Genomic DNA, 15,598 nt, shown 5'->3' with positions numbered 1-15,598 from the left:
ACAGTTAATAACTCAATGAAAATATCAACCCCATGTACTACAGCAGAGAAATGGGCAAACTCGGGAATAATTAGGAAAAGGATTGAAAATAAAACAGCCGAAACACCCCTGAACAGTTCTGTGGTGAGGCCTCTCTTGGAATACTGTGTGAAGTTCTGATCGCCATATCACAGAAAGGATTTTGCAGAGATGGAAAGAGTACAGCAAATGACAACCAAGATGATGAAGCATCTGCAACACCCTTCTGATGAGGAAATACTTTGTTTTATTCATTCTTCATTCATTCATCCATTTCATTTTTATACCTCCCTCCATTGCAGTTCAGGGCAGTTCACAGGGAACATCAAATCCAATATGACAGATACAATATGAATTCAGTTACTGCATCAATATTAACAACAATAATATCAACATTAAACATTTAATATTTAATTATTTGTTGTTTAACTATTAATATTTTGACCATAATTCCACAGATTGGTCAGATCAAGAAGGGGGTTCTGGAGGGCCCAATAGATGTTGTCAGTTCACTGGCCTCAACCAAATGCCTGGCAGAAGAGCTCCATCTTGCAGGCCCTGCAGAACTGTGACAGCTCTGGCAGGGCCTGGAGCTCCTCTGGGAGATTATCCCACCAAGTGGGGGCCAGGACACAGAACGACCTGGCCCTGGTTGAGGCCAGATGTGCTTCCTTGGGGCCAGGGATCACCAGCTAGTTGGAGTTGGCTGAGCAAAGGACTCTTTGAGGGGCATATGCAGAGATGTGGTCCCACAGGTACACTGGGCCGAGACCACACATGGCCTTAAAGGTAATTGCCAAGACCTTAAGCGTGATCTGAGATTCAACTGGTAACAGTGCGGCTATTGGACGTGGGCCCTCCAATGTGTTCCTCTAAGAACCCTGATTGCTGCGTTCTGAATCAGTTGTAGCTTCCAGAGCAGGAATAAGGGTAGGCTTGCGTAGGACAAGTCTAGAGGTGACCATTGTATGGATCACTGTGGCTAGGTGTTCCAGGGCTAAGTAGGGCACTAGTAGTTTGGCTGGGAGCAAGTGGAAAAACAGCAGCAACGCTACTTTTGTGACCTCTGCCTCCATAAACAGGGAGGCATCTCGGATCATACCCAAGTTCCTGGTGGAGTGGGCTACTAATAGTTGCACCCCATCCAGGCTGGGTGATGGCAATTCCTCGCTAGGACCCTTTCTGCCCAGCCACAGGAACTCCATCTTTGAAGGGTTGAGCTTCTGCCGACTCTGTCTGAGCCATCCCATCACTACTTCCAGACATCTGAAAAGATTTTTTCAGAAAAGATTTTTCAGTTATGTGAGGAGCAAATGTAAAGTAAAGGAGGCAATAGGCCCACTGTTGGGTGCGGATGGACAAACTCTAACGGATGATGCAGAGAAAGCAGAAATGCTCAGTGCCTATTTTACATCTGTTTTTTCCCACAGGTCAAAGGGTTTAGGCACATCTAGAGATGGCAGTAGCCAAGAGATAGTGTCTGGGTGGCAGGTTGACATGGACAGAGAGGAATTTAGCTGCACTGGATGAGTTCAAATCCCCTGGGCTGGATGAAATGAACCCGAGAGTGCTCAAAGAACTTTCCGGAGAACTTGCACAACCCTTGTCCATTATCTTCGGAACCTCTTTAAGGACTGGAGATGTCCCGGAGGACTGGAAGAGAGCAAACGTTATCCCAATCTTCAAAAAAGGGAGGAAAGGATGACTCGGGAAACTAGAGACCAGTGAGTCTGACCTCTGTTGTGGGGAAGATAATGGAGAAGATATTAAAGGGAGCAATCTGCAAACATCTGGAGGACAATTTGGTGATCCAAGGAAGTCAGCATGGATTTGTCTCCAACAGGTCCTGTCAGACCAACCTGGTTTCCATTGTTGACCAAGTAACAAGGTTGCTGGATCGTGGAAATTCGGTTGATGTCGTTTACTTGGATTTTAGTAAAGCTTTTGATAAGGTTCCCATGATGTTCTTATGGATAAGCTGAAGAACTGCAATCTGGATTTTCAGATAGTTAGGTGGATAGAGAATTGGTTAGAGAACCGCACTCAAAGAGTTGTTGTCAATGGTGTTTCATCAGACTGGAGGGAGGTGAGTAGCGGGGTACTTCAGGGCTCGGTGCTCGGTCAGGTACTTTTTAACATATTTATTAATTATCTAGATGAGGGGGTGGAGGGACTACTCATCAAGTTTGCAGGTGACACCAAATTGGGAGGACTGGCAAATACTCCAGAAGATAAGAGACAGAGTTCAACAAGATCTGAACACAATGGGAAAATGGGAAAATGAGAACAAGATGCAATTTAATAAAGATAAGTGTAAAGTTCTGCATCTGGGTCAGAAAAATGAAAAGCATGCCTACTGGATGGGGGATACGCTTCTAGGTAGCACTGTGTGTGAACGAGACCTTGGGGTACTTGTGGATTGTAAACTAAACATGAGCAGGCAGTGTGAATGCAGCGGTAAAAAAGGCAAATGCCATTTTGGGCTGTATCAACAGGGGCATCACATCAAAATCACAAGATGTCATAATCCCATTGTATACGGAACTGGTCAGACCACACCTGGAGTACTGTGTGCAGTTCTGGAGGCTTCACTTCAAGAAGTGAGTGATTTCCCACTCCTGCATCTTGCTTATTTTTCACCAGTGGTTTTTCAGAAGATTTAGAAACAACTTGGCAGATGTTGTTTCCACTTTATATAAGAGGTCTCACAGCCACTCTTGTTTGGTGTATAAATCATATAATTTCTGGGCAACCAGAATGGGTTCCTAAGTATATTTTTCCCTGTGTTCCCCCGTTGAGGGAGGAAATAGAAAGCTTAAAGCCAAGAGATATGTCTTAATTTACTGTTAAATGGATTACAGATTCTGCAGTGGCAATCATTGAAGAAGTATTTCAAAACAGGGGGAAATATACCTAGGAGCCTGTTCTGATTGCCCAGAAATTATATGATTTATACACTAAACAAGAGTGACTGTGAGACTTATCATTTTGGCCTGCTGATTTCGTTTTTCTCTTATCTGTAACATTCGGAAATCAACAGTGTAGCTTCTTTTCATTGAATCCACTTTATATAAGGCAAGGGCTTAAGGTAAGCCTCAAGAATAGTCAAAAGGTAAAATGCAAGTGTGTTTAGTGCACTAAGATCTATAAACAATGGCTTTTTTACACACTACTGCTACTAATTATGGCAGTACTTTCTTTTGAGGGAGAGGGAATGTAGAGAGAATATGGATTTGTGGGGCATGTTACTTTTCTAAAGTTGATAAGCAGTTCCTGTGATCATAATTAAACAGGAATAATCGCTGACTTCATGCACAGTACCTTTCTTGTTTAAGAGCATATTCCAGCATTTTTATTCTTCGCACTAGATCCTTCTTCAGATTCTCTTGCCCTTTTCTTTCCCCCTGAAGAAAGGCAATTTGGGCCTGAAAAAGAAATACATATAACTTTTTAAAACAACCCATATTCCTTTCCCACGACCATTTAATGTAAACACCTCTGATTTTTTAAAATATTTACAATATTATCCAAGATCTTAAGGCAAGGGAAGCCCAAAATCTATGCCATGATCTAACATTTGCAGGGAAAGTCTTCTGTGCTTGCACTTATGATAAAACTATCTTAACACAGTCTGCGGCGCCGCAGGCGCCGCGGACTAAATAAAGCCATAAAGGCTTAGTGGGAGGAGTTAGGGCGGGCTCGGTCCGGGATGAGGAAGGGTGCCGATTGGCCCCTTCCTCCGGACAGACCATTGGCCGGGCCAATCCGACCATCGGCCGGGCCAATCCAATTGGCCTGGCCAATTCCCACCCTGCTGACAAGGAAGCAACTGTGAGCCGCGCTCTGCGCGGCTCGCACTTACTCCCTTCCTGGCGGCCTGACATGTCAGGAGGCGCTAAGCGCCTCCCACGCGCCAGCCCGCTGGCAAGGGAGCCCCCAGCAGCCGCGCTCTGCGTGGCTACCGGAGGCTCCCTGCCCAGCGGCCTGATGCGGGGAGTGGCCCGAAGCGCCTCTCGCCGCGTCAGGCCGCCGGCAAGTCGGCCGACCCAGCAGCCCACCAACGCTCACCCAACCCAGCTGAGCTGCGATTGGCGGTGGCGGTGGCGCGATCGACGGCGGCGCCGTGATTGGAGGCGCCGGAAGAGCCGCCATCAGCGGAGGAAGCGGCACCGTGATTGCCGGCGGCGCCTGCCCAGCGAATGGCGGTGCCTGGGCCGCAATCGGCGGCGGGGCTATGCTTCACCGCGCCGCCAAAGCTGTGCTCAGCGGCAGCAGCAACCCGGCCGCCAGCGCCAGAGCCCCCAGCGCAAGTCACCCAACCCAGCAGGCCACCGACAGTCGCCCGACCCAGCAGAGCTGTGATCGGCGGCGGCAGCAGCGACGCGATCGGCGCCAGCGTCGTGATTGCCGGTGCCGCAATAGCTGCCATCAGCCGAGGAAGCGGCGCCGCAATCGCCGGCGGCGCCCGGCGGCACCCGGCCCGCAATTGGCGCCGAGCCCATGCTTCGCGGCGGCGCCAAAGCCGCCCTCAGCAGCAGCAGCAGCGACCCGGGATCCGTGGCGGCAGCGCAAGAGCCCCCAGCGCCCCCCACCCCGCCTGCACACAGACCCGCTCTGCTGGATCAGGTAGGCCGCAGCGAGGGGGGGCAGAGCTAACGGCTAGCGCCCACTGTATTAACACTACAGCGGGCTTATTTTCTAGTCTACAAATAAAATAAACAGAAGCTCAAATACTTCTGATTCATGAAAACTCATGCTATACTAAATTAAATTAGTCTTAAGAGACTGCTTCTGTTTAATTTCTCTGCAACCAACTTACACTGTTATTGCCCTGGATTTACCAACTACTATAATAGAATTTATAACAGTTAGAAATCAAGTAGCACATAAGCTTCTCATTGCAATAATGAAGAAGCCTTCCAAACACATATACTTTCTAACCAGAAATACCTGTGCATTTTTCCATTCAAAGATATCATTCATAGCAAGACGTCATCTGTCACAACTGGGAATTTAAGTAGCAGGGCTTTTTGCCTTGCTTTCTTTAGCTAGAGGAGGTTATGCCACACAAACATGGTTAATGTTATTACTCTGTATGTTGGCAGTCTGACCATATCTCTCTTGGTGGTTCCATCCACCCTAGCTTTCAATTTGCTTTCAGAATCAATTAAAAGTACTGATATTGACTTTTAAATTCCTGTATGGCCTCGGACCAGCATACCTTAAGAACCACCTTCTCCCATATGCACCTACTTGTTCACGCCAGTCATTCTTAGTGGCCCTGTTTTGTTTGTCCCATCATCTCAGGCCCACAATCAGACAATCATCTTGGGAGGCCCTGCTTTGGTAGCCCTGCTCTCTGAGGCTAGATAGGCAGCAGCCTGAGAAAGTCCTTCCTGGGTTATGACACCAAAACTTTGGGACTCCTACTGGGGGGAGGGATTCATTTGTCTTCCTCTATTGTGACTTCCACCAGGTGAAGGTGATTATTTTGGCACATCCCCAATAACAGTTGCTCAAATATTTCCCTGTTCATTGTCTTGGGGATTCTTGTTGGGTGAAAAAGTGGCATGAGCTCCCGGAAGAGCTGAGGGCCCTTTTGGAATTGCCAGCTTTCCACAGGGCCTGCAAGACGGAGCTCTTCCACCAGGCGTTTGGTTGAGGCCAGGGTAGACCCCCAGTGTTTCCATCGACCCCTTCCCAAAGTCTATTAAAGTCTACTAGAGTCTATTAGACCTGAACTCACCCATTCCTAGTGGAAGAAGACTCAGCCTCTGTCTGAACCGTCTGAATGAGGTGGGATGGCTTAGATTATTGGTATTTTTGACTACTTGCTTGTTTTATTGTACATTGGGGTTTTATTGTATTCTAATGTTTTATTCTGTGAACCGCTGCGGGTTCCAAGGAAATGAGGCGGTATTTAAATCGAAATAATAAATAAATAAGAATATTTTAAATAAATAAAATGTACTAAAAAAGTGAAGGCTTTGATGTACAGTAACATACCTCTGGTAATACAGAAACAGCACTCACTTTCTTTTACTTGAAAATTCCAGATACATTATTTGAATTAGTCAAAGCACAACACCCAAGAATATATAATATTTACTTAAACATCAACTGTTTGGATACCAGAGGCCTAAATTAAAATCAGACAGTAAAATATTTTAATACCAGAAATACAAGTCATACTTTTGAACATACCATAACCAATAGACCCATGGTCTCATCCTGTAATCACTCCTAGGGCAGTTTATGTGATTTGTTTTTACACAAACGCCCTATAAAATGTCACCAACATGTTCTGCAGAACTTTCTTGGCTAAAAGGTCAACATTCCAATCAGTTGTCACCATTTCTTTCTGAAGATGGGGAGGGGCTGATGTAGAAATAACTATATGTTTTTTTGTATGGGTGAAGCACATTCCTTAAAGCTCTTCAAGCCCAACCTTATTCAACAGCACCACATCGATATGAAATCCACCTCAACACAACTTTCAGTTTTAATACAGAAAGAAGTATTAATATTTTAGAATAAAAAATAAAGGTAGATAAAGATGACAAAACTAAATTAAACTGTAAAGGTGACTGTTTAGAGGTAGAAAAACCTAACATTTTTAATTCTGCTAGATCCTCAAAGCAAATCTGAAGTACCTAACCAGAGATCCGTTCCAGCAAGACAAACAAATAAAATTATTCGATCCTCAACCACAGTGGTTTCATTGTTCAGGGTCATCTATGCTACTTACAGAAAACAAAACAATTATCCCAGTCATCTATTAATGATGCACAGTCTGCCTTGTCCTATCCCAAGTACAGCTAACGCTGCTACCCAAACTGGCTCCAAAACAATCTGCCTGCATTGACAACAGATGTGAGGAAAGCAGTTGTGCTTCCATTTTGCAAAGGACAGATGCTTCCGTTCTGCAAGGTATAAACTTATTTGCAGCTAGCTAAGGGCATCAGGCAGGGTGCCTACAAGAAGCTATGGATTTTGGGAGATCTAAGAATATGCATTTTGAGAGAGCACTTTCTTTCATATGTTAGGTGTACAATTCTTGATACTGTCACAGTATGCTGTCCCTTGAAGAGAGCTTAAAAATGAGAAAAAACATGATCCTCATTAAGAATTAAATACTCAAAAATACTTTGAAAATGCTACATATAGTCCTACGTACCACAGGCCCAGAGACCCAATGAGTTTCCCAAAGTTCAAATGTCTCTGTGTGACTATTATTATTGTTGCTGTTGTTATTATTATTACTAGCTTCAAAGTCCATTACTAAGGACGGGCCTTGAAAGGGTCCCTTCCCCTAGCCCCCAGCCAGGCAGCTTAAGGTGGCTTTGGGCCGCACCTCACAGCAGGATCAAGTGGGGTGGGAAGGGCTGGCCAGCTTGTTAGCAGACCTGGGACAGAGCTCCTTAGCAGTCAGCAGGCCTGGAGGCCCTCATTAGCAGGCCCAGCCTAGCAGGCCAAGAGGCCCTCGTTAGCAGGCCCTCCACCACGACCCTTTGCCCAGGGCCCTCTCCCCTTACATGCTGCTGGCTCCAGGCACTGAGATGTGTCTGAGAGCAAAGAGGCTAGAGTCCAGGGACAGAGGGTGGGAGCTGCAGGGGCAGGGCCAATCAGATTGGCCCTATTCCAACTTGGAAAGCCAGACACATTCCACCCCCAGGCTGTTTCACAAATATATAGAGGAACCATGGATAAGGATTAAGATTTATTACTCACCACTCCCAAATAGCTCTTGGCGGGTTACAATTGTCCAATATAAAACCCAATAAACCCCCCAGATATAAAACAAAACACAACTCAACCAATATTAAAAGCAAAAGGATACGGTGGAAAAAGTCTAACTCCACCCATTAACCCCAATATAAATTCCTTGAGGGGTGGAAAGAGGGCACAGATGGAACCAACAAACCACCACTCACCGCTCTATCCTGGAAGGGGCCCATCTAGCACATAACTGTAAGACTAGGACAATGCCGTTTTACACTGGAACTCCCTAGTCCATTTGTTAAAAATATTTTTAACAGTTGCTTGCTAATACTGTTTATTTCTCTAGTCACACGGGGCATTTTTAACCTTCAAATATCATTAAAACAGAGATTCAAGCCCACCTCTTGGAAGGCTGTTACACAATCAGGGAATAATTCAACACCTCAGTTTCTGAAGGCATTAACCATCCTACACATACTTGTACTTCACTATATTCATTTCTCTTCCCCAATTAGGCTCCTAGTTTAGCCAAGTACATACAGACATATTCTTTCTCTAACTCATTCCCACACCCACTACATTTGGTTAATTGCAATCTCTAGCCATTTAAACAACATACAATTAAGAGCTAGTTAAGGGGAAAGTCACATGTCTAATAAGAGCCCAGTGTTTGTTACAAATGTGTATACATTACATGCACAGCCTGGAGCTGAACAGGAATATCAGAATGGTAATGACTGCAATAATTAATTATATGAGAGAATAATTGTGTCCTGAAGACCAGGTAGCCTGCAAACATGAAGTGAAGCTATACTGATCATTAAAGAAAATTTAAGTGACACAGGGAGAGCTCTATTCAGGTGCTTTATTCTGACTGCTTTGTTTTGGTTGAAATAATGTTTAAAATTAATAACAAGAAAAGTTCAAAAGAAAGGAAGTAGATTCAACTGCTCAGGGCACAGTAAGAACACAACAGCAAATCAATGCCTTGACAAAATTCATAATGAAATCCTGAACAGTTAAATTTCTCAACTTCTGCTAACTTGTTTTATTAGTGGTTAGCTAATTTTGTTCAGTGAATTTCTATGGCACCTATACAGCAAAGCCTACTGTACTAACTGCATGATGCTCATAACAGGGATGTTTTATGAAAACTTACTGAGCCTGACCCACTACTTACTCTGTAGTGCTGTTTCCTAAACTAGATATGTCTTCACACACATTTAATATCTTTAATCAAGAAAAATCAAACTGTATCTACATGCATGAAACATTGCTCCTTGCACAAGTCAGCCACAATGCTCTTCTATTCTGCTTTCTAAAGAGGAAATAGTTCTTTGCTTTGCTGTATGTAGCAGCTCACTAAGAACAGGTGAAGAACAGGTAAATCTTGCCTATCTCTGGTAATGAACAACATACAGTTAAGACTTGGTGATAAAGTATGCTTTTCATTTTGTTCCTACTGGGAAAATACTAGCAGCCAAGAATCTGAGTTTGTTAATCTAAAATTACTGTTCATCTGTGTAGCCAAAGGCTGTTTAAAACAAATACTGTTCCCAAAACACTGCCATCACAGTATGAGATGTCCCCCTACTCCCACAAACAGTACCTTTCTATTTAGAATACCATCTGCTTACTTGCAGTTTGAAGTGCTGCTATTCCTAGTCATAGAGGAAGAAAATGAACTTAGCGGTCACCTTTCCATCCCAATACACTTTCAAAAGAAAAAAAAAGATTATACAAGGTAAAGTGATTCCAGTGTAATTTTTTCAGAGTTATATCTACAGACAAAAGAGCATACTTCATGTAAAATGTTATTTACTTTTCCTACAATTCATCCATGGGTGGCAGTGCATTTGGATCTCCCTAAACTAAATTTTAAAAAAGAATCTACAGAGCTGCTGTTCTAGAAATACAGGTTTGAAGCTCACCTAGATTAGCCAATCTGCGTGTGGACTGTAACAGAGACTCTTTAAAAGAGACTCGGGGAAGGGGGGAGAGCACAGAATTTATTTCACACATTACACAGAAAATACAAAATCTTTAATGCCCAAAATCACCCTTCTTAAGTTATAACTGACAAAATCCAGGATGAATGCCACCATCCTTTCACAAGAATACACCATTCATTAATTCTTTCCATGTTATAAAGCATTCCTCCCTTATGGTCAGAAAAAACAACAACGTACTGTTGCTACAGAAAGGATCTTGGGCAAGACAAATAAGAGATGGAACTTAAACAAGGACAGGCATGATAGTCTACTGATGAAGTAGAAAGGTGTTAGGACTTTGGGAGGAATGTCCACTACAGGTTCGACTACAGCTTTATTAATCACATTATTCTAGCTTACCACTAGGTACACACAGATTCCAAATACAGTACAGAACTTATCAAAATAAGTAAGTTTAATTAACTTAAAAACTTCTAGGGCAATAAGGAGAAATTATAAACATCATAACTACTGCAGAAGCAAGGTTATTCCCTTTAAGCCCAGTTTTCAGACATGACCGTCATATTGCAGTAGCCATAGTAAACTTGACAGCCAACCCTTCCTCCATTCTTGCATGATATCCCAAAACTCTTTGGAAACAGCAGCATCTGATATGACTCTCCCTCCCTCTACAGTTGACTTACATAATGGTTACATTCATCCATATGTCACTAAACCAAATCTTCACTGAAGTTCTAATTTCAGGAAGAATAACAAAGAACTTGAAGATTTAAGTCTACTTGGTAGCTGAGTCTGTCTGAAGCAGCAGCACAAAATTTGAGTCCAATGACACCTTTAAAACCAACAAAGTTTTATGCAGGTTATAAACTTGCACACAAAAGCTTATACCTGGAATAAAACTTTGTTGGCCTTAAAGGTGCCACTGGACTTAGAGAACTACCAGTTAGTCATTTCATTCTGCATTATCCACCTTGAGTCTCAGCAAGAAATATTTCATGTTATAAATATTAATGAGATTCAGACCTTATATTAGTTTGGATAATGGTATGATTAATGCTATACTTATAGAATCATAGAGTTGGAAGGGGCCATACAGGCCATCTAGTCCAACCCCCTGCTCAAAGCATCCTAAAGCATCCAAGAAAAGTGTGTATCCAACCTTTGCTTGAAGACTGCCAGTGAGGGGGAGGTCACCACCTCCTTAGGCAGCCTATTCCACTGCTGAACTACTCTGACTGTGAAAATTGTTTTCCTGATATCTAGCCTATCCTTTTCTCTGCAGCCAATGGGAACAGCATCCTGCCCTACTTCACATGTAAAGTACAATTATATAACAGTGAACTATATAATTTAGACTTATATATTTAGTAGCCTTTTCCTAGTCTAAAAAGTTTCACCAGGGCTTTTGGTATTCTTCCCCCCCCCCCCCCAAACACTGGCTGGTTCAACTCTACGTATGAGTACCCAGAAGCATCACTGAATGTAAATAGAAATGATTCCCAAATATATATGCACTGGATTACTGCATAAACCTATTTAGGTTTAAGCTTGAAGATTCTCAGAATGCAATTTATATTAGACAACCACTATTTTCCAGATCAAGTATCTGTCCAGTGCTTTAAGTTCAACTTCTTCAATCAAAGATTTTTGAAAATCTAGAAAAACTGTCATGAGAAGCAGGGGAGGGACGGGAAAGTATTCAAGATTGACTAAAGGTTCATCTTATCAGTTCTGTGTAAATTCCACTTCTGCAGCAAAGTGGAAGAATAGCTCTTCTCCTGAGCTCAAGACTGTACATATGCCCAAACAGTGAACAAACTACTTAAACCAAGTACATTTATATGCACACCTGGTTGGTTGCTTCTTGTGCAACTGAGATACAGGAGTGGCCTCCCTATGCTGATACAGTTTATTATTTATAACTTAAAAGACTTTTCAGAAACTATTAAAACATGTAGTTGACATAATCCTTAAGATTATCCAAAAGCAATGAGGCTACTCTACTGTAAGAATAAAATCTATACTTGAAATCATAAATGCTGGTTAACTCTCCCCAATAATTTATTAAGCTTCGAGAAAATATTTGGTGTATTATTCGGTGAGTAACAATCTACTAAACATAGACTTTGTACTTCCTTCAGTTCACATAATTTGCCAACATGCAGTAATATCAAATAATAAGCACATACAAACGAGCAGCCCCACTTGTAAGAGGGCTGCCAGGGTATAGTGATTAGTTAGCATGTCAGTCTGGGATTTCAGAAACTGAGGTTCAAATCCCCATTCTGCTGCTAGATGACTTTGGGCCAGCCACATGCTCCTAGCCTGATCTACCTCACAAGGATGTTGTGAGGATACAACAAAGGAGAGAACAACATAAGCTACTTTGGGTCCCCACTGGGAATAAAGGTGGGACATGTGAAATAAAGAGATATAAACAATACCCACTACTAGCTAGATTTCTCACGCATTCCTTATATTCCCAAAAGTTTATTTTAACATTCACAACAGGCCTTAACTGAAATATTACCCATTTTCCACCATTCTGCAGTACTTTGATGTGACAAATAAACAGTAGGGCAGGACTATACAGCAGCAGGCCTTCAGTGTCAATGTCTTTCATTGAGTTCTATGTGGTAATACTGTTCTACTGGCATGAGTGATAGAGGGGAGATGGAAGTCTCACCTGTCAAACATGATACAAGTTTAGGCAGTGGGACCCTTATTGCATGGAAAGTGTCAAGATTGCTGAAACTATGTTAAATGTTCTGAAATATCTGGGGGGAAATAGCTGTATCATTATAATTGTTTCCAAAAATATGAGGATGAGAGACATCCACACCAGTCTCATAGCGATAAAAGCAACCAATTTCAACCATCCTCCCCCATCATCTCCCACCCCACACTTTCGGAAGGGAAGACAACACTCATGCTCCACTTTGAGAACGATGCAGAAACCACAGAGACCCTTCTGCTTTTCACACTCCATACACACACAGCCGGAGCAGGCATGGAAAATCCGAGTTGTCAAAGGTCTTCAGCTTGAATGGCTCTGCAGGGAGCAGCATCCTTTCTTATAGAAAGCAACAAAAGCCAGTCCCAAGCTTGAAAGGCCTCCCCACCTTACACCCCAGGAGAAATCTAACAGGTGACTAGGGCAAGAGAGTGGAGAAGGAGAGGCTCTCTGCACAGGCTCAGAGGCGCAGAACTGCACGCCCTGACTTTGATTCTCGACAGCTTACAGCCCGAAAATACTGCTGCCCTCTAAGGTGCTACTGGACGGGACCGATGAGAGAGCCCTGAGACTGGAAGGCGCCCCTGTGGCTCAGCCAGAACTCCGGGGGGGGGGGGGCGGAGGGAGACCGGTCGTGGAAACGGAGGAAAGGGCGAGGGATACTATGTGCGGCGACGGGAAGGGGGGGGGGGGCAGAGAAGTGCGCATCTACACGCGTCGGCTTGCGTGCACGCGTGTTGCGAGGCGGTGGGGAAGTGACGCTACCTGCAGCTCCGCCCGCTCTGCCTCCCACTCGGCTCTCTCGGCCTCGAAGCGGCCCCACTCGTGCTGCAGGAAATGCAGGATGCCAGGGACGCTGTACTGAGCCCGCGCCGCAGAGGCCGGCGCCGCCGCCGCCGCCGAGGCGCCCCCAGCAGCCGCCGCCGCTGCCGCCGCCGCCGCCGCCGCCTCCCCCGGCTCTAGTCCCGGGCCGGCTCCGGCCGGAGGCGGCGGCAGCAGCAGCGCGTTGTTGTTGTTGTTGTTGCTGAAGAAGACGCCGGGCCCCGCCTGCTCGTCCATGGCCGGAGCCGTCGTCGCGGCCGGAGCCCCCCAGCCCCGCCTGGGCAGCCCCCGCAGAGCAGCCGCCCCGAGCCCTCAGCCGCGCCTCGGTGGAAGCAGCTCCAGCCACGAACTGGGCGCGTCCTGCCTGCCTGCCTGCCTGCCTGCCTGCCGTCAGCGCCTGACAGCCTCCTCCTCGGCCGCTACCGAGCCTCGCTAGGGACAACTCAAAACCGCGCCTGCCATCGGCAGAGCCGGGGCAAGCTGGGAACTGTAGTTCCTCTTCCGCGGCACTTGCCGGATTCTGGGCGACGAGGGCGGAGGCTGGGGAGGCGCCCGAAGGAAAACCGCGCCTAGTCACTCACGTCACGCCCAGGCAGGTTATCATCCGCCCAAATCTCATGCCACAAAGAGATCCTCTAACGCGATCCGTCCCCTCCCTTTCTGGCTGCTGGGTGCTAACCTGGCACGGCGAGGAGATGAGCTCTTAGTGCAGCAGAGAAACTGGGCTCCAGGGGCTCGGTCCCCAGGACTCCTGGGTCGTGGCTGGACCAGAATATCAGCTAAGCGCTCTGCCTGAACGTTCCCAGCCATGTGAGCACACATGGTTTGGGGAAGGGATTTTAGCAGGATATAGTGCCAAAGATTTTACCTTCCATAGTACTCAATTTTATTTTATTTATTTTTTGAAATTTATTAGATTTTTATACCGCACTTCCATATGTCTCAGGGCGGTTTACATATAGCATCACAGGGGGATACATGGAACAGCCTAACATATAATGTAGTACGTTAACAATAATCTAACAGTGGTTCTGAATAACACAATTCCAGTGGTCTTCAACAACAACTATATAACAGGAATGGTAACTTAGCTAAGGCCACGGTCAGACTGGTTCAGGCCCTGGAGGGGGACCTGTGGATGTTAATTGAGTTTGGTCGGTCTCAGGCAAATGCCTGGTGGAGGAGGTCCCTTTTGCAAGCCCTGCGAAATTGTGGGAGTTCGGACAGGGCCCTGATCTCTTCAGGGAGCTTGTTACACCAGGTGGGGGCTAGGATAAAAAAAGCTCTGGCCCTTGTTGAGGACTGATATGCTTGTTTGGGGCCAGGGATCACCAGCCAGTTGGTAATAGCGTAGCGTAATGTTCTTTTGAGGGTATAGGCAGTCTCTCAGGTACACTGGGCCCAGAGTGCATATGGCCTTGAAGGTATGGCCGGAATTCAATTGGGAGTCAGCTGAGTTGTTGAAGTATAAGCCAGATGTGAGATCTTTACGGTATATTGGTGAGAATCCTGGCCACTGCGTTCTGAACTAATTGCAATTTCTGAGTCAAGGATAAGGGTAGGTCTGTGTAGAGTGAGTTGCAGAAGTCCAGTCTAGAGGTGACTGTCACATGGATCACTGTGGCTAGGTGTTCTGGTGCCAAGTAGAGCACTAGCAGCTTGGCTTGGCGAAGGTGGAAGAAGGCGTGTTGCACTGCTCTTGTGACCTGTGCCTTCATGGAGAGGGAGGCGTTTAGGATCACACCCTACTGCTAGACACACTCTGTCCAGGTTGGGTAAGTGTGCTTCCTCGCTTGGACCCTTACTACTCACCCACAGGACCTCCGTCTTTGAAGGGTTGAGCTTCACACGACTCTGGTTGAGCCATTTTGTCACTGCTTCCAGGCATCTGGCTAAGGTTTTTTTTGGAGGGGGGGGGAATCGGGGCCATCATCCATGAGGAGGAAGAGCTGGGTGTCATCTGCATATTGGTGGCAACCCAGCCCAAACCTCCGTACCAGCAAGAGGGCACATGAAGATGTTAAATAAAATAGGAGAGAGGACTGCTCCCCTTGGGACTTCACGTGAGCTGATGGTGGCTGGATACTCTTTCTCCTATTTCAACCCTCTATCCACGACCCCAGAGGAAGAAGATCAGCCATTTGAGGGCTACCTCCCGTACTGAGCTGTCGTTTGGAGATAGGGTTGCCAAGCTCCAAGGGGTGGTGGGAGATCTGCTGTTACATCTGTTCTCCAACCAATAGAGATCGGTTCACCTGGAGAAAATGCTCACTTTGGACGTTGGACTGTATGGCACTATACCTCATTGAAGTCCGTCCATTCCCGGAAGCTCACCAGCTTCATGCTCCCC

At 45.5% G+C, this 15,598-nt stretch overlaps 1 protein-coding gene across 3 annotated transcripts in view; it reads right to left on the bottom strand.

Moving 5' to 3' along the window:
• STRN (striatin) overlaps nucleotides 1-13,728 on the bottom strand; it is a 52,905-nt gene extending 39,177 nt beyond the window's left edge. For 2 of the 3 annotated variants that reach the window (XM_077343877.1, XM_077343889.1), the window contains exons 1-2: nucleotides 13,192-13,728; nucleotides 3,340-3,443 (exon numbers count right to left, since the gene is read on the bottom strand). In XM_077343877.1, the coding sequence (XP_077199992.1) occupies nucleotides 3,340-3,443; nucleotides 13,192-13,485 (398 nt within the window). In that variant the 5' untranslated portion in view covers nucleotides 13,486-13,728. The remainder of the gene's footprint in view (nucleotides 1-3,339; nucleotides 3,444-13,191) is intronic. The other variant, XM_077343884.1, reaches the window with a different exon arrangement.
• Between the last annotated feature and the right edge of the window lie 1,870 nt (nucleotides 13,729-15,598).

The sequence above is a fragment of the Paroedura picta genome, chromosome 1 (genome assembly GCF_049243985.1).
Source record: "Paroedura picta isolate Pp20150507F chromosome 1, Ppicta_v3.0, whole genome shotgun sequence".
NCBI classification, from domain to species: domain Eukaryota; kingdom Metazoa; phylum Chordata; class Lepidosauria; order Squamata; family Gekkonidae; genus Paroedura; species Paroedura picta.
This window is presented reverse-complemented; position numbering and strand designations above follow the sequence as displayed.